Source organism: Lygodium microphyllum, chromosome 17, assembly GCF_053477565.2.
Source record: "Lygodium microphyllum isolate KBCC chromosome 17, Lygodium_microphyllum_v1.1.10, whole genome shotgun sequence".
NCBI classification, from domain to species: Eukaryota; Viridiplantae; Streptophyta; class Polypodiopsida; order Schizaeales; family Lygodiaceae; genus Lygodium; species Lygodium microphyllum.
Genome location: NC_141151.1, coordinates 129519172 through 129542488, shown reverse-complemented (window position 1 = coordinate 129542488; position 23317 = coordinate 129519172). Strand labels below are relative to the sequence as shown.

The window sequence follows — 23317 nt, the reverse complement described above, 5'->3', positions numbered from 1 at the left end:
TCTTCTTCTTCATCTTCATTCTTCTCATCTCACACAAGAGTATCTCCAAACTGGATAGATACTTTGATTGTAGAATGCTTTACACTTAGCCTCTTTCACATTTCATTTAAGCGTAGGATATGACTTAACCTATGACTTATACCAAATTTTCACTCTCACACTCCCGCTCTAATATCAACTAAAAGAAATCGATTTAGATGCACAATGGAAGGGATATGGCACAAGATATGGATGCTCAATCCATCTTCTTCTTCTTCTTCTTCATTCTTTTCATCTCACATAGGAGTATCTCCAAAGTGAATAGATACTTTGACTGTAGAATGCTTTAGACATAGCCTCTTTTTCATTTCATTCAAGCATAGGATATGACTTAACCTATGAGTTATTTCTCAACATGTATTACAATACATTTCTTTTTTAGTTAGTATAGCTTGGTTATTTTCCAACCATTGTATTTTTTTTGTGATATTGGAGATTGCATTTACTAGCAAATGGTGTGATCAACCTTTTCAATTGTGGTGACCAACATTTCTTAATTATTTTGTAACTGATGATCATGCTGGCTAGCATTTTTAGGCCCAATGTGACTAGGTTGACCAGCTTCTAATATTTTTGGCTTTATTAGCTTGCCTCTAGTGGTTGCCATCATTTTGACTTTGTACATTGCATCACATTCTGACATTCAGGGATACTCCTTTATCTTTTGATGCTACCTTCCATCTTCAACTTGATTTGGTGTCCTCACTGATGCTTGGGCTGCATGCAAGTACTGTGTGCCACTCTACTTAGCCTTCCATTCAAATTTAGTGCAAACTATCTCTTCATTCTCTTCTTTTCTTATTGTCTCTCTCATATTTACTCTCCATGTTCATATTTCTCTTTCATTGTGCACTCTTACAAGATGTAGCTGCCTAGAGCTACACACTGTATTGCTGCTTTTATAACAATTTCTCACACTACCCCACTTCTGACATGGTATTAGACCTCCATGTTAGGTTTTGTAGTGTTGTTTTCTATTATTGCATATTTGTGTCTACCTTCTTCTAAGGCCAATTTGCCCTCCATTGCATTGATGTGATTGACCTTCAACATAGGTGAAAATCTCCCTTGCATTTGCTACCCATTTTCTACTCCTACACAGCTTGTAGCCATCATTTTATGTATATAGCTTACCTAAACAACTGAGTTTTGGCAATACTCTATCTACACCTCTTTATTACTTCATCTTCTCTCCTCCTCTACCATGGAACCTCCTTATTGTTGTTCTAATGATGATAAGCTTAAAGATTTGGAGTATCTCACCTAGAGTGCTATGATGAAAGCTTGGTTTATGTAGAAGTGCCCATGGTATGATGTTTTAGGAGCAATCACGCATCCTTAGAGGCTAGATCTAAACTTGTATTAGTGCTTTTAATTTGGCTTTGGAGAGGGATGGGAAATTTGTTCATCATAAATATGGACATGGGTAAAGCTTATGACATGGTTAGGTGGAGTTTTCATGGCTTGCATGAGCTTTGGAGCTTATTTTTATAGCATGATACATGGTCTTTTCACCAATGCTACTACTACAATGTATGTTAATGGACTAAAATCTTATGATTTCCACTTGCGGACATTAGTTAGACAAGATTATCCTCTAGCTCCACTTTTGTTTGCCATCATTATAGACCCTCTTCTTAGGATGATAGACTTTAAGGTACAATAAGAGATTCTCAAGGGGTTGCCCCCTACCTAATTGAACTTCATTCCACACCCAAAAGTCCAATGATTTGATAACTTAAATGTGTTAGAAGCTTCTAAATCAAACATTGACTCGCTCATGGAGGTCTACAACATGTTTTGTTTTGTTTCGAGTCATGAAATTAGGAGGAGGAAAACTAAATTCTTCTTATTTGACAAAGAAGAGGATTGCCTTGAGTGTGGTTTCAAGCAATATGGCCCATAATAGATCTTCAAGTATCCAGGCTTTCCTAAGGGAATTAGGTCTTACAAAGTAGTGATTGTTTAGCCATGAAGGTGGACAACAAGATTGCAAGGTAGGGTATGTTAATTAGATTAAATGGGCACCATTATTGCATGTATTCTAAATGTGTACTACCGCTACTACATATATTGCCAATGTATACTTCTATTATTGCATGTATTGTCAATTTATATTATCATTAATGCATCAATTCCTAGTAGTTTATCATTACTCCATGACTAGTTTGTTTCCTTTGCGAGGAAAAGCATCCCTATTGCATGTGGGGATGCCTTCACATGCTCATACTATGAACATTGCTCCATGAAAAAGAAAGCTCATTTTTTTTATCACCTTAAAAAGTGCCAATTAGAATGAGCATCACAACATACTATATCTCATCATGGCATCAATTTATTGGTTATACGCTTCCACCTATCTATGGGTTGGTAATGAAGGAGCTCAAGTTAATGATGGATGTTGGGAAAAAAAACATTTGAATCCAGTAAAAATAGAATAGAAAAGAATATAATACATTGGTGACCAATAATATATGATCTTGTGCAATTGACAATGGTTCAATACATGCAATATTAATGTGATCATATATTATTGGTGACCAATAATATATGATCTTGTGCAATTGACAATGGTTCAATATAGGCAATATTAATGTGATCCACATCTCCATGTATAGATGTAACATGAAGAAGATAAAATTGAGCCCAACTCATGTAAAATCCACCACAACACCATCACCTACAAAACAAGACGATAAGAAACACATAGGAAGGCAATAGTTAGTCTATTTGATACCATGTTGATCTAATTTTTAGGATGCAATGACTATCTAAGTGTTGTACAACTTTGTTATTTTCTTATATATGGGCATTTGGGATTTTCTCTTTCACATACTATCATGGTTTTTTGCCTTCAAGTTATGAAATCTTTATATCCCTACCCACATCTAATGCAATATGCAATGTTTGCTTCAAATCTTAACTATGCACCTACAAGAAGTAGCGGTAGCTATTTCTCATAACATTCTTTGAGTGAGTTACACTCATGAGTAGTTTAAATCAGCGGACTAGGGAAGTTAGTAAACTTAGATGCAAAAAGGGTTTTGATAATGGAATACACAACCAGTTTAAATATGACTAGGGGAGTTAGTAATCTTAGATGCGAAAGGATTTTGTGATAATTGAACATCAAGGCTCACATCTAAACTTGTGGCCCGGGGATTGTTAGGTAGTTCTCATAACATTTTTTTAGTGAGTTGTACTTACAATAAGTTTAAAGCTCGTACTCTTAGATGCAATAGGATTTCGTATTAATTGAATGTTAAGGATTATAGCCATGGGGTGGCTGGAGCTTGGACTACCAACTCTACATGACATTCTAGTTAGAATATCCATCTGAGTGACTAGGCAAGTGGATCCATAGCTCTTTTTAAAAATTGAATATTGGTGCTTTCACTGTTGCATGTGAGCTAACGGTTTGTGATCATAATTCCTTAAGTAATCAATAAATTTGTAGATAGATATCTGGGAATAGCTGGACAGTGGACACCGAGAGAGAAAGGGGGGTTCCCGGCGGGGGGGGGGGGGGTTGGCGCTGTGTAAAGTAAAGCTCACTAATAAAAGGCCGGGAAGGGAAGGAAAAAGGTCGAATGACATGGATCCAGTCAAAGCTTTTTCCATCCGACGTGTCGAGCCAAGTGGCCGAGGGTGCATAAGCAAGCGCCACGTGGCAAGATTTGATATCGACTCCCCCTCCGGACCACAAGCAGCCAATGAGCACGAGGACGATCGGGGCCGTCGGCTGACTGATCGGACGGCAGGGAAGGGGGAGTCCGAGTTTCGCCTGTCAGAAGAGAGGGTTTCTCTCTCCGACGTCTTTGCCAAGCCCATCGCCCCGCAGCCTTCCCCCTTCTCTCTCTCCCGCTCTCTCTCTCTCTCATATTAGATTGCCCTAACGCTTTCCTCTCCTTCTCTCTCTCTCTGGTCGGATTGGTTTAGGTCCTTGCTTAGCTGTGCCTCCTCTGTTTTGATCCCGTGTGCCTTTCCACTCTCTCTGTTTTTCCCTCTCCTCGTTCTCTCCTTCCTTCTCTTGCTTTCCTGCAGGCTTCCCCTTGAAGAAGATCCCTTGACCAATTCACTCTGAAGAAAGCAGGATTACAATCTCGTCAGCCTGAATGCACTCAGGTATCCGTCCGTGCCCCTCCTCTTTCATGTGTTGTATGTGTTTAGTGAACTGTGCATGTAATATTCAGAGCGCCTCAGAGAGAGAGAGAGAGAGAGAGAGAGCCAGCCTGCCTCCCTCTTGATACCGCTCTGTCGCTTGCAGAATGCCAGTCAGAAAGGACTGCCCCAGTTGGCAGCCCTCCGCCTTGGAGGACCGGAAGCCGAGTAGGAGCGCCTTGCCGCATAAAGGGAGGAAAGCAAGCAAAGTACAAGCTTCTGGCCCAAAGCTTAGCTCCACTATTGATGAGATTTCGAACAGAAGGCGCAGGAAGAACTGTCTGGAAGATGATGCGGTCAAGCTTCTGAAAATAGAGTGGGATGCGGCTGAGGCATTGGCAGAGTTTTCTTGTATGGCCTACTTTCCCAAGGAGGAGAAGATGGCCTATCTTCCCAAAAAAGAGAAGATTACGAGCAACATCTACCCTACCTGTCTACCACGGTGGCTTGGCAAGCGCAAACGGTCCCCAAGGTCCGTTAATGGGTCTAACTCTGGAGACATGGCAAAGGATGCTGATCTAGTATGTGACTTGAACTGTGAAAGCAAAGATGTCTCTGCAGCAGAGTGCAATGAATTGGAGAGCAGGGCAATGGATGAATCTAGCGGAGAGTCTATCCCAGCTGATTCTACAGCAGAGAGTCCCAGTTCTCATTTGCCACCAGTGCCTTTGGACTGCAGGAGTATTTTGGTTGGGCAGGCAGTTTCGAAGTCTGCATTTCAGACAGTAGTGCCATCAACACCCAGCCAGACTACTTTGATCAATGTTAAGGTATTTGACATATTGCTGAGGTACATCTTACAGGCATATGCAAGAGTTCTCTATGTCAGGATTTTTTGCATGCTGCTTTTCCGATATCAATATTTTATAGTACGGTTCCATTTTCCAATTGCTTATGTTTGCAGGTTGAAGAAATGCAAGTGGATATTCCCAGTGTGTCGCCAGGGAAAGTTTCTGTGAAAAGGAAGCAGAAAGCTAGGCCTGCAGTCGTAGCCAATGAAGTCAAGGTGGAAGACAGAGATGGACAGGTTGTGGACACGATGGCATTAAAAGCCAGAGGGTGTGATGGCATGGTAGAACCAAACTCTAGACTGAAGTTTTTCCACGGAAAGAGTAGACAAGTTGGTTATCGCATGGTAAACAAGCCAAAAACTCCATTGAGTGAGGTGGGTGACATATAACTGGTCGGTACAATATTGTTGAGACTTCCATTTGGGTCTGGCATATGGGCCTGAAGTCAATCGTTAAGATGAAAGCTTGTCAATGGTTACAGGTAGAAAAAGAAGCTCGCAGGTTGCGTAGAGTGCAGGCAAACAGGGAATCTGCAAGACAAACAATCCGCAGAAAGCAGGTGCTTTTCTTTTGATGCCTTTATGTAGCACCTGCAGTATTTGAGACTGCTAATGTAGCTCCTAAGATGGTTTGCCGTATTGCAGATTTTATGCGAGGAGCTGACCAAAAAAGCAGCCAGCCTTGCTCTGGAAAATGCAGGCATGAAGCAGGTTGGCAATATTCAAGTTTGCCTTTTTGGCCTGCCAAGGCTACCCCCTTTGTATTTGTTTTGGGGATGACTTCATTTTCTTGAAGCCCATGGCTATCTTTCGGAAGAGCAAAATAGATAATTTGGTTGATTGACTAGAGCATCTAATTTTTAGGATATATCATAAAGACACACACGTCATAAAGACTTACTATTGGCTAGATATATCATGATTTCTAGGAAGGCCTTTAGGTTTATTGTATTAGGGAGGAATTGCAAGTGTCTTTTAATTAATGGCAGGACATTGTGCTTTGTAATTTTTTGGGTTTCATTGATCTGTTCTGTCTAAAATTTTGGGTTTTTTTTCTTGGCAGAAAAAGCAAATGCTGATGCAAGAGTTATATAGCTTAAAGGATCAAAACTACCATCTGAAAAAGCAGGTGATCACTGTTTCATTTTGCCTAGTTTGAGCCTTGCCTGCTTGCCTGTTGGAAAACAATCCATTATTTGCGGCCTGCTGAAGGCTTTTTGTGTTTCACCTAAAAGCAAAATAATAATCGTTTGTCACATAGTTGACAGTGCTGTTGTGACATTGCAGCACATTGTCCAAAATAGTGGTGATATTTATATTGCCTTGTTATTATCCATTTGCAAAGGAAGTTCATTGAGGTCCCATTACTTGAGCTAGGATATTTAGCAACTTCGACTCCTTGAGTTACAGTTTGTCACAAATAACAATATGTCTAACTTCTCTCACATTCTGCTTGTGTGATTGGTCTTCACTTTGAAGTGCTCATCATGTGCATTCTGTGGCATGCTGTAATGTAGCTTCTCTAAGTTTTACTCTGTTCTTTATGTCTACATGGTAATGAATGTGATTCTTGTCAGTGAACTTTATCTCATTGATCCTTGGGCTAAATTTTTCTTTCATTTGAGTTATTGATCACTTAGGACATGTATTTATGTTTAAGTGTGGGCCATAAGGCTTATATCCAGGACTCACGCTTTTAAATTAGGATTGGCATGTACAAGATTTGATTCTTGGGAATGTTCATAGCATACAAAGCGGAGTACCACTCGCAAATTTTTGTATGTATGTATGCCTTGTTGCATAGTTATGGACTACAGTACATTTATGGAAACACAACTTTTCTTATCCAGGTGATAGACTTGTTTCAAGACGATTGAGTTTTTTTGTAAAACATTACTTTTGTAATTAGTCGTATGATCCCAATGATTCAACAAATGCGCATACACATGGTTAATTGTTTCATTCCACATGTGTTCTGTAACAGCACCTTTATGAGGCTTTTAGGTATTGTCTTTTCTAAGTTTGTGTGCTTTATGTCACGAACTCAGACAACCTTTACTTTTTAGACTATATCTTCAAATATTGTACATTTTAACATGGTTGCTTTATGGGAAAACATTCTAACATGCTTTGACAGTGAACTCCATGAGAACATGAACTTCGACTTGATTATTTTTCAATTGTGTTCAAAGTTCCTACTTTTGACATAGTTAGTTGATTGTAGCATACATGTATCATTTTGCATGCACGTTTATATACCACATGCGTTTGTAAGCATTTGCTGTTATTTGTGAAGGGCCTTTATCTTGAGCTGACAAAATGCAGAACCATTGTAGCATACTAACATCAAATACAACATTAGGAGGGCAGAAGAAACACTGTAGGGGATCTCAAGATCACTGAAGGGCTCACAGGCCCTCAATTCGAGACTTGATGATTAAAATGAAGCACTTGAACTTAATACTAGAGACACAAAGAGAGAGAGAGAGAGAGAGAGAGAGAGAGAGAGAGAGAGAGAGTAATGTCTCTTTGGAGACATTTGATAAGATTTTAACGATACATAGAAGATTAGCATGGCCCCTACGCAAGGATGACATGCACAGAGAGAGAGAGAACAATGCACCTCATGTGACCTGCACCTGTTGGCATTCCACTTTGGAGAACCCCCTCCATCTGAAACTGGCTGTACTAACAATGTCAGTTGAATCTTTGCTCATTTCATGATGTCATTAACATGACCTTGACATTGCCAGTGCCAATGAGCTCTCTAATGTGAGCGGCCGCTGGAAATGTAAATGAGCTCTCAAATGTGAGTGGCCACCACCCCCCGTCCCCCACCAAAAAAAAAACCCAAAACCCAAACTGCCCTAAAAGAAAAAAAACCTCTTTGGAGAACCTCTTCCTCTTGAAACGGAGTGTACCTAAGACATATGGGGAAGCTTTGCTCATTGCATGATGTCATTAGGATGACCTGGACATTGCGAGTGTCACAATGAGCCCCCTAGTGTGCATGCAATCCCTCCCCTTCCCCCCACCCACTCCAACCCCAACCCCAAAATCCCCCTTCCTTTTTTTTAGACATCGATCACTGTTTGAGGTGCTGAGGTCATTCTACTCACAACCTTCTCTTCATTTCCAGCCTGCAGAGTCTATACTTTACTGCTCTCATCATTCAGCAGTCATCAATCAGCTATTGCAGCTCCATTTTTAGACATCTTTGCCTTTTCTCCTCCAATTGGTTGCCCAGCAGTCACCTAGCAGCAAACATCTCGCAGAGATTTCAGCATGTTCTTCATCTTTGACAGTTCTTGAGGACCGTGTTCCCCTTTGCTGCTGTCCTTCACTCTTGTTGTCTACTCCAATCCACAGTTTGGAGAATTGCATTTGACTCTCCATAGAGCATTCCTTGAAGGGTACTGCTGCTTGATCAGCCAAGGCAGTATAGTCACCCCTAAGCTTCACCTACCTCAGTGCTGGTCCTAGAGACATGGCCAGCCTGAGGCCGACTCACTCTCTCTCATTGCATTATATCAGCATGATTCATTCAGCATGCTTCAATGCTCATCATTCACCTTCATTCATCATTAATGTTTTTGAGTTCTTTGTCCCAGTGCTTGCTGTACATGTTTCTTGGGTTATAGGTGTTTCCTTCATCAGCAAGTACCATTCCCTTTAGTTCCCTCAATTGGGAACCCTACTGTGCTTTTACTTGCTGTACATTTAATAGCCATATATGGGCGGAGAATGTCTCTCTTACTCTTAGGGCACCATTTGGATGTGATAGGGGGTGTCTAGCAACCAAAGTCATTAAGTGCATTAACAAATGCTTGTTCTTACTATTGTAGTAGTTGTTAGTAGTATTGCTAGCTCATGAGTGAGTTTGGGCCATGTTTGGTATTCCTAGCTATTTTAGGCATTTTATTGTGGCCTGTATGATGCATATTTGGGTATTTATTGTTGGCCTACTGGATGCATTATTTGCATTCTTTTTGGCATGTTTATTTGGGCTCCTCCTTCACATTTAGTCATTCATCACTTGCAGATCCAGTGCATATCTTGGTGGAGAGAGGAGTTGGTGCCAGGGCCTTCGTAGCCAGTGACCCACTGTTGTATGTGTTGTCTCGTGTTTGGTATATGGATTCCATTTTCCGAGCATTTTTTTGAGTTATCTTCTTTGTAGTGTTCTTTCTTTCTTTCTCTTCCGCCTTGTGTTTAATAGTTTATTTCAGCACTTGTTTACACTTCCATTGCTGCATCCACTTCTGACATGGTATCATATTGCATGATCTAGGTTCTTGCTATTGTTTTTTTGTTGATTACAGGTCTGCCCCTGTCGATCGTTGCCTTTTCCTACTTGTTGCACAATGTCTGCAGCTTGGTGATTGCTGTTTGCTGTCCATTGCCCTATTTCCAGTCTTCTTTAGGCTGTGTTTTGATGTCCAGCTGCTGTGTTTATTGCGCCTAATGCCTTTGCAGGCTGGATGATAGCATCAGTCATCTTTTGATAGTGTTTGTTGGCTGTTTTCTCTTCTTTGCCGTTGATTCTGTGTGATTAGCTTGTGAACACGGGGTGTGAACTCTGTTATTGTGCAGTCTTTGTTGTTTGTTTGGCTGTACTCACTCTTTGCATACCTTCACTCTATCTTCTTTTCTTATCCTCTCTATATGGCTCTTTTGTGCACTTCTACTGATGATAAGTTACATGGATCTAACTATCTAATATGGAGTGTTGTCATGAAAGCGTGGTTTGTGTAGAGCAGTTATGGTATATTGTTTGTAGAGCTATTCCATGTCCTAAGTGTCCTTTTCCAATTCTTGAAGATTTCGATGAGAATAACCATGAGGAAGTTGTGCTTACATTGGATAGGGATGATGTGCTTGCCTATTTTGATATTCTTCGATGTATTTCTAAAGAAGTTATACTAGCAATTACCTCTTGCAGGACATCTCTAGAAGTATGGTCGAAGCTTCAATTGTTGTACGAGGCACCCTCCACCATGTGTGGATCAACCCTTTATGGCCAGGTTCAACAGATGAAGTTTGAGCATAAGGATACCATTTAGTCATTTTTGCTCCGTGTTACATATGTACATGACTAACTTCGACACATGCAATTTGCCCTTCCTAAGGCACCTCTTGTAGGAACCATACTCTACAAGCTCCCTTAGAGTTTGATGGAGTGGCCAATGCTTTGAGGGCATAGACATCATCTACGTGTGTGAGCTTCACATATGTGTCCTTGATATTGCTTGAGTATGAGGTATCTTTGTGTTTACAGGGGAGGCTTCTGTCTCACTATGGAGGTTTTGGTGAGGCTCTTGTAGCTTTAGAGAGGGGTGACAAGAAGAAGTTGAAGGCCTAGTGCTACCACTATGGTAAGAAGGGACACTTGTGGAAGGATTGCAACAAGGAGTTAGCAGCCTCATGGAAGGAGGAGGAGGAGAAGAAGCGGAATGCGGACTCCTCTACTGAGTCATCCTCTTTCTTCAACTCCGACTCTAATCCCACAGCCAAGGAAGAGTCCAAGGTGCGGAAGGGATATACTTCTTTTGGTTGAGGGAAGAGCTTGGTAGCTCCTTCCTCTACTCTTTCTAGCATAGGTGATGTGGTTATCCCTTAGGACTCTTCATTACCATAGAGGGAGTGTAAGAGGGTGGTGAGATGGGTTAGCCGAGCCTCGTCTATATAGGTATCTAGGTGCACAGGTTCTAGAGTGGGACGTCTTTGACACATTGACCAAAGTCTGGCAGGTTCAAACCTTGGTGCTGGGATTGACATCCAGGTTCATGATAAGCTGGTTATTTGACAGAGAGTGGGATTGGCTCATAGTTTAAGCTCACATGAGGGGACACTTTGGCAGTTTGGCCAAAGGCAGGTAATCCATGGTCCTGTATGTTCAGATGCATTTTTGACAAGATGGTCTTGTGTGCTACTGCGAGACATTGATGATGGACATAGAGACATGCAATGGTTCTTCTATACTTTTGGGAGTTGTTACGATCGACATCAACATCATGTTCTCTTTGAGGCATCTTGTTGGTGGCTTGATCATCCACTTCTCGGGTATTCATGGTTCTACTTTGTGGTCCTATGTTGTATGGACTATGATGAGTTAGTATCATTGTATCATTGTATTGGATTGGATCACCCATGAATTGAGAGAGGGTGTTAATATTATTGTCAACTCATGAATGAGTCTAGGCCATGCCTAGTATTACTAGCTATTTTAGGCATTTTATTCTGGTTTGTATGATGCATATTTGGGCATTTATTATTGGCCGAATTGATGCATTATTTGAATTCTTTTTGCCTATTTATCATTTAGTCATTCATCACTTGTAGATCTAGTGCATACCTTGGTGGAGAGAGGAGCCAGTGCCAGTGCCCATGTAGACGACGACTCATTATTGTACATGATAGTCTCGTGTTTGGTATACGGATTCCATTTTCTTAGCATTCTTTTGACCTGTTTTCTTTGCAGTGTTCTTTCTTTCTTTCTCTTTTATCTTGTGTTCAACAGTTATTTCAGCACTTGTTTATGCTTCCATTGCTGCATCTACTTGTGATAGTACTTCCTAATTTTGGTCTCCATATAGGGCCCCAAAAAGGCTTTATTTATATTATTTGGCATCTTTTATGCATGATAAGAAAACTACCGAAAGTGTTTGGCTGCTACCCGAGATATAGCCCAAGTGCCATTAGGTGGTGGTCTCATGTGTCTACAAAAAGAGCATGGACATTATTGTCTCAACGCACTCAGCCCATCTCATTCATTCTTCATTAGTTCCTCCACTCAGCATCCTCTAGTGCTCCCCACACCACTAGTCAGAAGACATCTCAGTTCACGGAGGTTCCCATGTGCTGGCCCAGCTGGAAACTTCTCTGCTGCTGATTGTGATCAGTTTTGGTGATTCAACCTGGCCATGGTCTTTCATGCAGTGTTTTGGTTGTGATCTATTTCCATTGTCATCTAGAGCAATGAACAGGCTGCATTTTGCTTCTCCCAGCTGGCCTCAACATTTTGACTGTAGTAGACAGGCCGCCCTAGTCATCCACTGCTTGCTGATCATTGTTTGAGGTGCTGAGTTCATTCTATCTATAGCCTTCTCAATGTTTCAGGCCTACATACTATACTTTGCAGCTGGCATCATTCAACTGTCATTGTCCAGCTATTGCAGATCTCCATCATCAGACATCTTTGTATTTTCATTCTTCAGCATCAAGGCATCTTTGTATTTTCTCCTCTAGTTGGCTGCATAGTAGTTTCCTTGACAGCAGCCATCATTTCGGAGAGATTTCAGCATGGCTTCATCTTTGATAGTTCTGGAGGATCGTGTTCCACTCCCCCTATTGTTGTCCTTCACTCTTGGTGTTTGCTCCAATCCCACTGTTTGGAGGATTGCATTTGAATCTCCGTCGAGCATTCCTTCAAGGTGCTGCCACTTGGTTAGCCAAGGTAGTGCAGTCATCCTCGAGCTTCACCTGCCTCAGTGCCAATCCTAGAAACATGGCCAGCTTGAGGTTGTCTCACTCTGTCTCATTCCCTTATAACAACATGATTCATTCAGCATGATTCAATGTTCATCATTCACCTTCATTCATCTTTAATGTTTTTGAGTTCTTTGTCCCAATGCTTGTTGTACACATTTCTTGGGTTACAGGTGTTTTCTTCATCAATGAATGGTAACTTACATGTTTTGGGGCTGTTAAAGAGCTAATTAGTATGGAATGACTTTTTTAGCTCAACAGCCTAACAACAACCATCAATTCGGAGAGATCTTAGCATGTTCTTGATCTTCAGTAGCTCTTGAGGACTGCGTTCCACTCCCTTTATGGCTATCCTTCATTATGGGTGTTACTCCAGCATCCCATTGACGAGAGGACTGCATTTCACTCTCCACATAGCATTCCTTCACAGGTGCTGCCGCTGATTCATTAGGGCAGTGCAGCCATCCTCGAGCTTCACTCACCTCAATATTGGTCTTAGAGACATGGCTAGCCTGAGGTTGGCTCACTGTCTCTCATTTCATTGTATCAGCATGATTCAACATTCTTTTGTGTTTTTGAGTTCTTTGTGACAATGTTTGCTGTCAACTCTCAACATGGTATCAAAGCATATTGTTCCATTTCTCAACACATGGCCTCACCTTGCTGTGTGGAGCACATGCCCCCAATGTTTCTTGTGTTCTTGCACAGCTGCATTCAGGCACATGTCTTGTGGATACCTGCCAATAGGATGTTGTGAGTTTACAAGTGCCTGAAACTGCTCTAATGATTATGATGGAAACCTAACTTGAGAAATGATAAGTATTCATGGGCTGAAAACTCTCAAAGGTGCTGGCTGACCAGCAACACCGACCTTAGTGGTCAATCTGGTGCCAATACACACTAGACAACAAATTTCTATCCCAACCGGCAATTCTTATTCATAATTTAGCTAGTGCAATGCCGATGCAACATGTGATTACCTAATGAAGCGAAAGGTCAAACATAGTCAACACTTGGTCAAATAGATGAATGCTGATGCTAACATGGTCCAAGATGATGGAGCCGAATTAAATGCACATTTGGATGCATGTGCACCAACTTTCTGAATCCTACATGTGAACTGCTCAACAGAATCCTCCAAACTAGGAGCAAGTAGTACAATCAATGATTACATGACACATTTTGGTTCTAAAAGCTTGCTAGTACTCAAGACTTGCTGTTAGCGTGCAAAGTGCTATTATTGTGGATATAGGACCTTTTGTATTATACCTTTGATTTTTGTGGATCAGCATTTTAGGGAAAATGTTCCATGTGGAGGCTTATAGGGCCCATTAAACCTACTTAACTGCATGGCTCTAGAACATGCAGGAAAACATAATGAATGTTTAAATTGTGGAATGTTGAGAGAGAGGACTTGAACACTGCAAACGATGCACATTTGACACATTGGAGTGGACAATGCATAGTCTTTAACACTTTGGCTAAACTTGGGGTGGTGCTGCACAATTAAACATTTGCTTGGGACTATTGGAGTGTATGGGGATTTGGGTGAGAACTTGCACAGAAACGCTTAGGAAACGAAGGCACGCAAATCAACAAACTGGCTGGCAGTGAACAGCCTAAAAATGCAATTGTGTTTTGTCACTGCATACCTCAATTCCCTAAGCTGGCCTCTTTTGAGTGTTCAGTCTTCAGCTTTGATTCTCCATTATAACTTATAACCATCACAAATAAAAGCTTGGAAGGAAATTCAAGCCTCTTTGGTCAATCTAGTTAATTATGCTTCCTAATACTTGAGAACAACAAAGCTTGAAATAGAACCGGTGTAGGGTAGAGAAAGTGTATTTGGACACGGCAAGGAGTCTCAAACCACAAAACACCCCCCCCCCCCCCCCCCCCCCCCCCCCCCCCCCACCAAATGCACCCACCCCGCTCCCCAAGGCCAAAAAAAAAAGTTTTTACTTTGTTCACTTATACACTTTGAGCAGCCTGCTTACTAATGGATTTATCCAGGCTGTCCAACAGCCACTGTTTCTTGTGGGAGCAGGCTGAGGAAGAGTTTCAGAGAGTGTTTTCCTTTGAGAATGGATCACGAGTGCAGCAAATGACAATACTGAGTGAAGAGATCTGATGTAGAGGGCTATAGACAGCAGGGCAGCAGTTTGGATGTTCGAAATGCAATGTCTCAGGCTGAGAATGATGAAGTGCAGCAGTGTATAGCGTGGTGACAACCTTTGGGAGGAGATGAGTCAAAATGTAGTAATGAGGAGCATGCTGACTGAAAATGCGGTTGTCAAACTATGCCAGAGATGGAGCAGTAGGACAGATGGCAGCAGATGGGTTGCAGTTTGCTGTGTAAAATCTGTCTAGGTGCATTCTAGCAGTAGGGCATAACCTCCAGGAGACTCGTGATGTCATCCAGGGGCAGGCAGCAACACCGGCTGAGTGGGAGGCAGTTGGCTGAGTAGAGGGCAGCAGCCAGTGGAAGGAGAAGATGATGAAGTTGATGATGATGATGGAGAGTTGTGGCATGGATGGGACAAAGTGGGAGTGCACACTGAGTCCCCTTTTATGGAACATTCTGAGCCAATTGACCTACTAAAAAGTCTTTGTGGTGCCTGAAACACGAAGTTGCTCTTTGGGGCCATTTCAAGAGCCAAACATATGATAATTTGAAAGGCAATTTTAGGTGTGTTAGCAAACTTAACCCTAGCATGTACATGATTCACAGTGAGGACAAACTTCAGCTAGTTTTAGCGATGATGAGAGAGTACTTTGAGATGGTGGTGTTCATGAGCTTTTATAGAGAGCACAATGTTGCTTCTGTTCTGATCATCCTTCTACCTCAATACAAACCAGCATATGACTATGATATGGAGCATTTTCTAGAGACTAGAAATGAGTTAAAAAGAATGCAATGTTATCTGTACAAAGACATGAAGATCGGATGAGACAAGTTTTGTGCCTTTTGGCAAGGCGGGCTCATCAAGATTTTACAAGAGAGACATGTTTGTTGTTATCCGTGGCAGTCGTTTTGCTTTTTTCCTATGACTATCAGGGGGTTGTGACTACAAAGGCTATACTTGGTACTCACATGTTCGAGGATGCGTATGATTAGATATGTCATGGGCTCTTTGAATATATAAATACGATGTACATGGCATCATGTAAATTTGCGGAGGGGCCTTATGTGGCATATAACATGGATATGATGAGATTGCTTGTCCTTACTTGGGCAAGCAATGTAGATAATGAGTATGATGAGATTGCTTGTCCTCACTTGACCTTGCTTATGTGGCATTGGACATGGGTATGTATTATGATGAAATTGTTTGTCCTTACTTGGACAAGCAACTTAGTTAAAGATTATGTATACTACATAACTTCATGGCATTTGTGGCTGGTGACTTGTTGAGCAAGAAGGCTTGCAAATTGCATTGTGGGATTCACTTAAAGGCATTGATTGTCAATTTAGCATGTATCGGGCTTGAGGCACTGGTAAGCCTTCAGTTGGGTGTTCACTTCAGGGACACAAGGGTGACTGATAAATACAAGGTAGTGACATGGATTAGGCTAGTTGGAGATACTAGAATGGTTATATGAGCTCAATCTGAGGTTCTCTGTAGGTATCAACCTGGGGCTTAAAAGTTCATTCACGTGGCCAGACTGTACAAACTCTGGTTTAATACAAGTGTATGTGGAATGTGTGTGTGTGAGAGAGAGAGAGAGAGAGAGAGAGAGAGAGAGAGAGAGAGAGAGAGAGAGAGAGAGAAGAGTCTTTATTGGCAGTTTGACATCATTGAGTCAGCAGATATTCTTCCTTGACCTGATCTCCTTTCTTGGCACACTGCTCTTTCTTTGGTTCCCTTGTTGGTCATATAGACCATTTGTTCTTGTAGCCTTGTTCTACTTCTGAATTTGTATTTTGGTAAGTAATACAATTACCCTTCATGAGAGAGAGAGAGAGAGAGAGAGAGAGAGAGAGAGAGAGAGAGAGAGAGAGAGAGAGAGAGAGAGAGAGTAACATATCCCTTATGCAGTTGGGAATTGAATCCTCTTCTGGTGACACGGGAAATGAATCTTTGCAACAATCATCAAACCTTCCTCCTCTATGGCCAGTTAATTTATCAGCTTTGCAATTATCAGGCCTCCATTATCCAGTTCCTGCACAGTCGTTGGTCTGGGCCGTAGCCATTTCCCAAGCTGCAGCTACGTACATGACATCTGGAATGCCAAGCCAGGGACAAGGCTCAGGTGTTGATTTCATGTCTAGGAGTTCTACAAATGACAATTCTGCCGCAAATGGTGCATCACCAGGCATACCTAAAAGCAGTCACACCTCTGTTCCTGTTACTACAGAACAAAGTGCAATGCCTAGTTTCACGGTGGAGCCTTCAGTTCAGGAGCAGACTTGCTCAGTGCCTAATGAGTCAAGTGCAACTGCAGGAACTTGTCTAGAGGGGCCTGATGTACCCAGTGATCAACAGCCTGAGTCAGCTTGCCAACTCAACTTAGCTGCTACAGATGGTCAGTGGTGTTCTGATGATGTGAGTCCTGCAGTTACACATGTGAATGCAGCAGGCCAGCGCTCTGGTTATCCTAAGGGCTCACAGTATGAGTCTATCACAGCCGTACATCCTTGGCCAGAGAGTATAAGCTCTGCAATTGTGGTTGATCCTTCTGGTGCTGCAATGGCACCTCATAGTTTGGCAAGTTGTATGGGAATGTTAGCACCGCAGTTTGGTGGACATGAAATCTCTGTAGCCGGAAGTAGAATAGGAGTTTATCTGGAAGGACCACTTGAGAGTCATCTGTTTAGGGGAAGGAGGTCATCTGCAGCAGCAGCAGCAGCAGCTGAAGCCAGGAGGAGAAGGAAGGAACTCACGCGAATCAAGTTCCTGCAATCTCGAGCACTAAAGCCGCGTTGCTAATCAATGTGGTTGTTTGACTGGATCATTCTTTTTACATTAAGTGAATTCAAGTATGGCGATAACATTATTTTTAAAAGCCTTATGTAACTGTTGTCTGTTTAAGAATGATTATAAGGACTTGGATGGTGCAACTGGTCCAGCTGAAATGTACAGAGGTAGTTTCAGCATGGTAAGATGTGAAAGAACGCCTAGCTCATTGCTGCTCCAGGCAGGGCTTATTGTTTTTCCAGATTTCATCTGACTTGGGGTCAAATTCCCCATGAAATACTGAGCCGAATTTATCATTTTTGAAGGAGGGACTTTGGTTAAATGCTCCTTTGCTAACCAGCATTCTTTTGAGGACAGACTATGGGGAGGGTTTTCCTAAGATTTGGACATTGTCCCTCTCATCACACTGCCATCTTTTCCTACAACTTTGATATTGCACTGCTCACCATGGCTCAGAAGTGGGAATGCTACTTTGTGAAGTCTACCAGGACAAAGATGCTGGTGTTGATAACAGTTGCTGCTTTGTGGATCCTCCTATTCATTGGGATATGTTTCTTTTTGTGCTCATTGTAATACTGGGAGCATCTTCAGGCCCCGAAGGTGTCACCTAGCAGGACATCTCCATCAAGCAGTGCTTGCTGGCTTGGAAGCACAATTATTTGCATTCTGATGAGAATGCATCAGGATGGCAACGGTTTCTCCTTCGGCACTTCTTCATTTTCTGTTTGTTGTGACGACCCACTTATCAAGATAAGCCACTCCCACCCCCACATTATATCTGCAACTTGTTCCTGAATGTGAGTTGCCAATAGTAGATCACTTGAACTCAGAATTGTAACCAAGCAAATTGGGAGGCTAGTTTTAATTAAATGGACTCGGGCATCTCGCCTGATATTCAGGATTGGTGCCGTGCCTGGCTTCTTTCTAGACTCACTACAAGTTTTGAAAGTGTCGCGAATAGGATTCCTTGACACGTACTCTCGGGTCCTATGTGCAGTCACTTTGCCTCGTTGGGGTCTCATGCATGACCACCCCCTTGGTGTGAAGTGCTAGGGGAAAAGGATACACATGACTAAGATAAGGAAAATGTGAAGGCAAGATGATGAACTATTGGATAATAAAAGAAAGTTGATATAAGGTTCAACTCTTACACGTGGTATTTGATGTAGCTAAAGTCAGGGTGTTGGGAGAGAGGTGGGAGACAGAAGTGAATGATTGAAGTGACTAGACCAACTAACATGGGAGCTTATAAATAGCCAAATATTGACTCAACGTTCTTTTGGATGACGATCAAATGTTTTAAGATGTCTTGGGCCAAAAGATTGACGGGGCCCAAAAATAGGGACAAAGGGTGTTGTACTCAAAATCGAAAGGAATGCAAATGAGGAAAAATCAAAGGCAATGGAAGAGTCTTCTCAAAGATGTTTGATGCATTGTCCACTATGGGAGCTTATAAATAGCCAAATATTGACTCAATGCTCTTTAGGATGACGATCAAATGTTTTAAGATGTCTTGGGCCAAAAGATGGATGGGGCCCAAAAATAGGGACAAAGGGTGTTGTACTCAAAATTGAAAGGAACGCAAATGAGGACAAATCAAAGGCAATGGAAGAGTCTTCTCAAAGATGTTTGATGCATTGTCCACTATGGGAAAGCAAACTAGCCGAGCTTTCTATCTTCGGTGTGCTTAACATAATAATATTGGATATCAATGTGCTTCTTGCGAGCATGATCATGAAATATTGGATTCCTAGCTGTAGTCAAGAAGCTCTAATTGTGACCCTGAACAACTATAGTTGCGAATGTGAAAATTCAATCGTAGCCAACATATGTCTCAACCAAATGAAACCATGAGTGATGCTCAAGTGGCTTTGTACTCTACATTGATGGAAAATAGAGTAACAATAGATTGTTGCTTGTTGCTTTAAGAAATGACAATTGAATCTAAAGCAAAGCAAAAGCGTATAGTAGATCTTCAAGAGTTTGTCACTTAGCCAATTTCTATATGTCCAACCTATCAAAAAGGCCCTCTCTCCATACAAGATCTTGTATGTTAGGATTCCCACAAGTACCTCAATGCCCTTGTAGGACTTATATAGCTAGACACACCCATGCCAACCTCTCTCCTCGCTCTAGATCCACCCATTGTCATGACACCCCCTATGGACATGCATGAGCTACTAGAATTCGATACATGGGAGTTAGAAGAGCATTGTATCGAAGAAGAGGAAGATTCAAGAGCTAAAGAAGGCCTACTCAATCATGATACAAACATCTAGAGCTCAATTGTTGCAAAACATAATAAAACACACCATTCCCCCCAAGCTACCGACCACACAGAGGAAGAAAGCCTTGAAGAGATTGTATAGAGATACTAGGAAAAGTAAGAAACCACTCCTTTTGTAGTCATTTTAAACTTTGTGCCCAACATATCTCTAGTGCACCAATGTGCTATCTACGATCCCCAATAATGATCAAGTCATCTACATAAATAAAAACAAAAAACCAACCTAGTTGATGATCTACAAATAGTAGAGCTTGGGATCATAACCTAACCACCAAAAGCCATGATCAAGAAAGAGGTGGTCAATTTGTTGATGCTAAGTTCACTATGCTTGCTTCAAGCCATAGAGAGCCTTTTGCAAGTGGTAAATTTGATCCTTTGATTTTGCAACGTGTAAGGTTGGTGGTTGCTCAATATAAATCTACTTATGAAGATCACCGTTCAAGAAGATTGATTTTACATCCATTTAGTAAATTGGCCATTTGTAATGGCAACCAATGCTAAGAGCATCTTGATGGTTGCTATAGAAGCGATTGGGGTGAAGGTTTTTATATAGTCCAAGTTGAGTTTTTGGGCAAAACGCTTGGTGGCAAGCTTGGCATTGCGCTTCCCATGTGCTTAATACTTGGTCATGCAGACCCATTTGACCCCACCTTCATAGTGAATGTGAAACCAAATCCAAGTGCGCTTTTGCTCAATGAAATCAAGCTCATCCTAATAGTGCGACACTAGGTATCCTATGTTAAAGCCTTGTCCATTGAAATGAGCTCTTTGCCCTACATAATCCTAATAGCGTGACACCAAGTATCCTATGTCAAAGCCTTGTCCATTGAAATGGGCTTTATGGCCTACATAACCATTTGCATAAGAGCATAGTTCACACTAAGTTAACCAACATGCTACTACTATCCTTGCAAACACTAAAGTTGTGATCTCTCAAGGCTACCATGAATCATATCTGGAAATAAATGAACTCTAGACTCTTGAAAATATGACAGTCGTAAAGTCTGTGGCTTCTCTTAGGGCACTTAAGAGTCCTGTAACTTTGGCTCACTATCCCCTTTTGACATCGACATATTTGTACCTTGTAGTTGAGGCTTAGGCTTCACAAACTTTGGCTCACTATCCCCTTTTGACATTGACATATTTGTACCTTATAGCTAAGGCTTAGGCCTCATAGGAGATGTAGATTGGGGGAAAGTATGTGTAGTAACGTAAGGTGAAATCGTGTGTGGGTATTGGGATGCTATGAAGTAGGAAGCAAAGGCAAAAGTTGAGGCTGAAGTGACTGCTTCTAAATAGTGACAGAATGTGCCTTCATGCAAGTGGAACTAGAAGGACCACTTGATAGAGCATTGTGCAGTCCTCAATGAAGACATCATCTTGGCCAACACTAACACTCTTATTGAAAGGATCATGGAGGCTATCTAAGAACAATCATAGAGGTGATAACTTGGGTATTTTTACTATAGCCAATGAAGGTTGGACTTGGAGTTCAACTTCCCCTAAATCTCCTTCGAAAAATGCAAATAAGTATCACAACCAAAAACACAAAAACAAGAAATTGATGGCCCTTTCTCTAGAAAAGCCTCATCAAGAGTCATACGAGTGATAGGTGTAATTTAGAACAGTTCTAGTTGTGAACTACAATGGCCATAACCACAACCTAAAGGAAATGAGGCAACTTGTAATGCTCAAGTGTGGAGTGGGCCATCTCTAGCATTGTCTTGTTTTGTTGCTTTATTGCACCATTCTTTGATGGTGTGTCAACATTGGCATGCTCCACTTGAATGCCATAAGAACAATACCAATGGTACTCACGGGAGAAAGTATCCCCACTTTGATTTGCTCTCATAGTTTGAACTCTACGAGTGGATCGTCTCTCTACCAAGCTTCGCAAAGTCATAAAAGTGCTTGAAAGCCACAAAATTAGGTTGCAAAAATAAAGGACTTACATATGTAAGGAAGTCATTTACAATTAATACGAGGTAAATAGCCTTGCCCAACGATGTGCACATGGAGCCACACAAAACCATGTGGACAAGTTCAAGAGGAGTGGTGGCTTGATGACACGCCTTATGTAGGAAAGGTTCTCTATCTCGCTCATCTCATGTGCAGCTGAGATAAGGTGTTGGAAGGCACGCTGCAAATCTGGTATCCCCTCATCATGTTAGCTAGCTATGCTGTAGCATTGACAAAGAGGAGGTTAAGCAAGAACTATGGACATAAAGGACCTTAGAAACAAATGCATGCCCTATCGGTTTGGCAACAGAGATATGGTGCCCATGCTCCCCTTCTGTCCCGGACATTCAGTATAGCCGCTCTCAATAACGGCGCATATGGCTAGTGGTTCCATTATCCACCAACCAAGGCTTCGGCTTAGATGCTGCCGAAGCTATCTCCCCCTGTACATCACAAAGAGCTACGGACATAGATACTGGAGCTAGTGTCATAAAGGCAGAGTCCTTTGCAGCCGTGTTGGGTGCCTTAGTTTTCCATAGAAGGATACATGTCAGGATGCTTCTACTCACAGTGATCCTTTATATGAGTAGTAGCCTAAGCGGCACTCCTTTGATGAAAATGTAGCATCCAGCAGCTTGTCCGGGTTGAAAACATAGGTTTTGCTAGCCTTCATGAGACATCCGCCTGGCAATCCAGCGGCAAAACATAGATCTTCCACCCTTTGAGGGACGTCCACCATGCAGTTGGGCAACAAAATACACGTCTAAACAGATTTGTATAGCGATAGATAGCCGAAACAGTTGGCGCCCAGCACTCACGAACAATAAAACATAAAAGACTGAAAATGCAAGGCTGGGGAAAAGAAAGCGGTGCCGAAGACAAGTGTAAATAGGTTGGTATAGGAGGGCGAAGCGCTGGAAGAGGGGGTAGAAGGGGGACTACACATGAGAATGTAGCTATGGCGAAAGGAAAAGGTTGTGTTGAGAGGGTGCAATATGCTCGCAAAGGCATAATGCTGATGATACCATGTGAGAGTAGACCATGTGAGGTTGGAAATAGTTACTAAAGCGAGCATGTGAGCCTATAAATAGGCAAGAGAGACCTAGACTCCTTTGGGATGGTGATCAAATCCTATGAATCAACGACTTGGGCCAAAATGATGGAGGAGGCCCAAAAGTAGACGGAAAGGAAAGAATGACCAAAAACATTGGACTAGGGTGGAGCTCTTAAAAACATTGGACTAGGGTAGAGCTCTTAATGTTCCTTATCGATTAGAAGAATCACAACAAGAGTTGACCAAGCCCACTAATAGCATGATTAGTATCAAATGGAAGTCCCACTAGACAAAAGAAGTTTGTGAGGACTCTTTGTGTGGGCCCCTTGTGTTGGGTCAAATGCTATCATAGTAGCCAGGAATTTCTACGTTTGTGAATTCAAGTAGGTAGAGTGCAAGTTTGCACTAGTTTGTCACTCTCATCAAGTGTGAAAAAGTAGTCTTATCAATGAAGATGCTATTGTAACTATCAATAATCTCCTCATATGCTAGGTGGTGGAACATGTAACATCCGCTAACCATATCTTATCAAGGAAAAACTAGCATAGGGTGTTCACTAGAGTATGTCACTCTCTTAGGTATTTCTAGTTGTCTATGACATGGAGCTAGTGTCAAAGCAA

At 41.8% G+C, this 23317-nt stretch overlaps 1 protein-coding gene and 1 non-coding gene across 2 annotated transcripts; both read left to right on the top strand.

The window, feature by feature from the left end:
- Positions 1 to 3854: 3854 nt before the first annotated feature.
- Positions 3855 to 18522, top strand: LOC148022342 (uncharacterized). Its single transcript, XM_087697963.1, has 7 exons — positions 3855 to 4164; positions 4307 to 4970; positions 5105 to 5365; positions 5473 to 5550; positions 5636 to 5701; positions 6054 to 6119; positions 16519 to 18522. Exons 2-7 carry the CDS (start codon positions 4308 to 4310, stop codon positions 17407 to 17409), a joined length of 2025 nt encoding a protein of 674 aa, XP_087554089.1. The 5' UTR covers positions 3855 to 4164; position 4307; the 3' UTR covers positions 17410 to 18522.
- Positions 7514 to 7615, top strand: LOC148022343 (U6 spliceosomal RNA). The gene has a single exon (XR_015694517.1). It is a non-coding gene; the product is annotated as a U6 spliceosomal RNA (small nuclear RNA).
- Positions 18523 to 23317: the final 4795 nt, after the last annotated feature.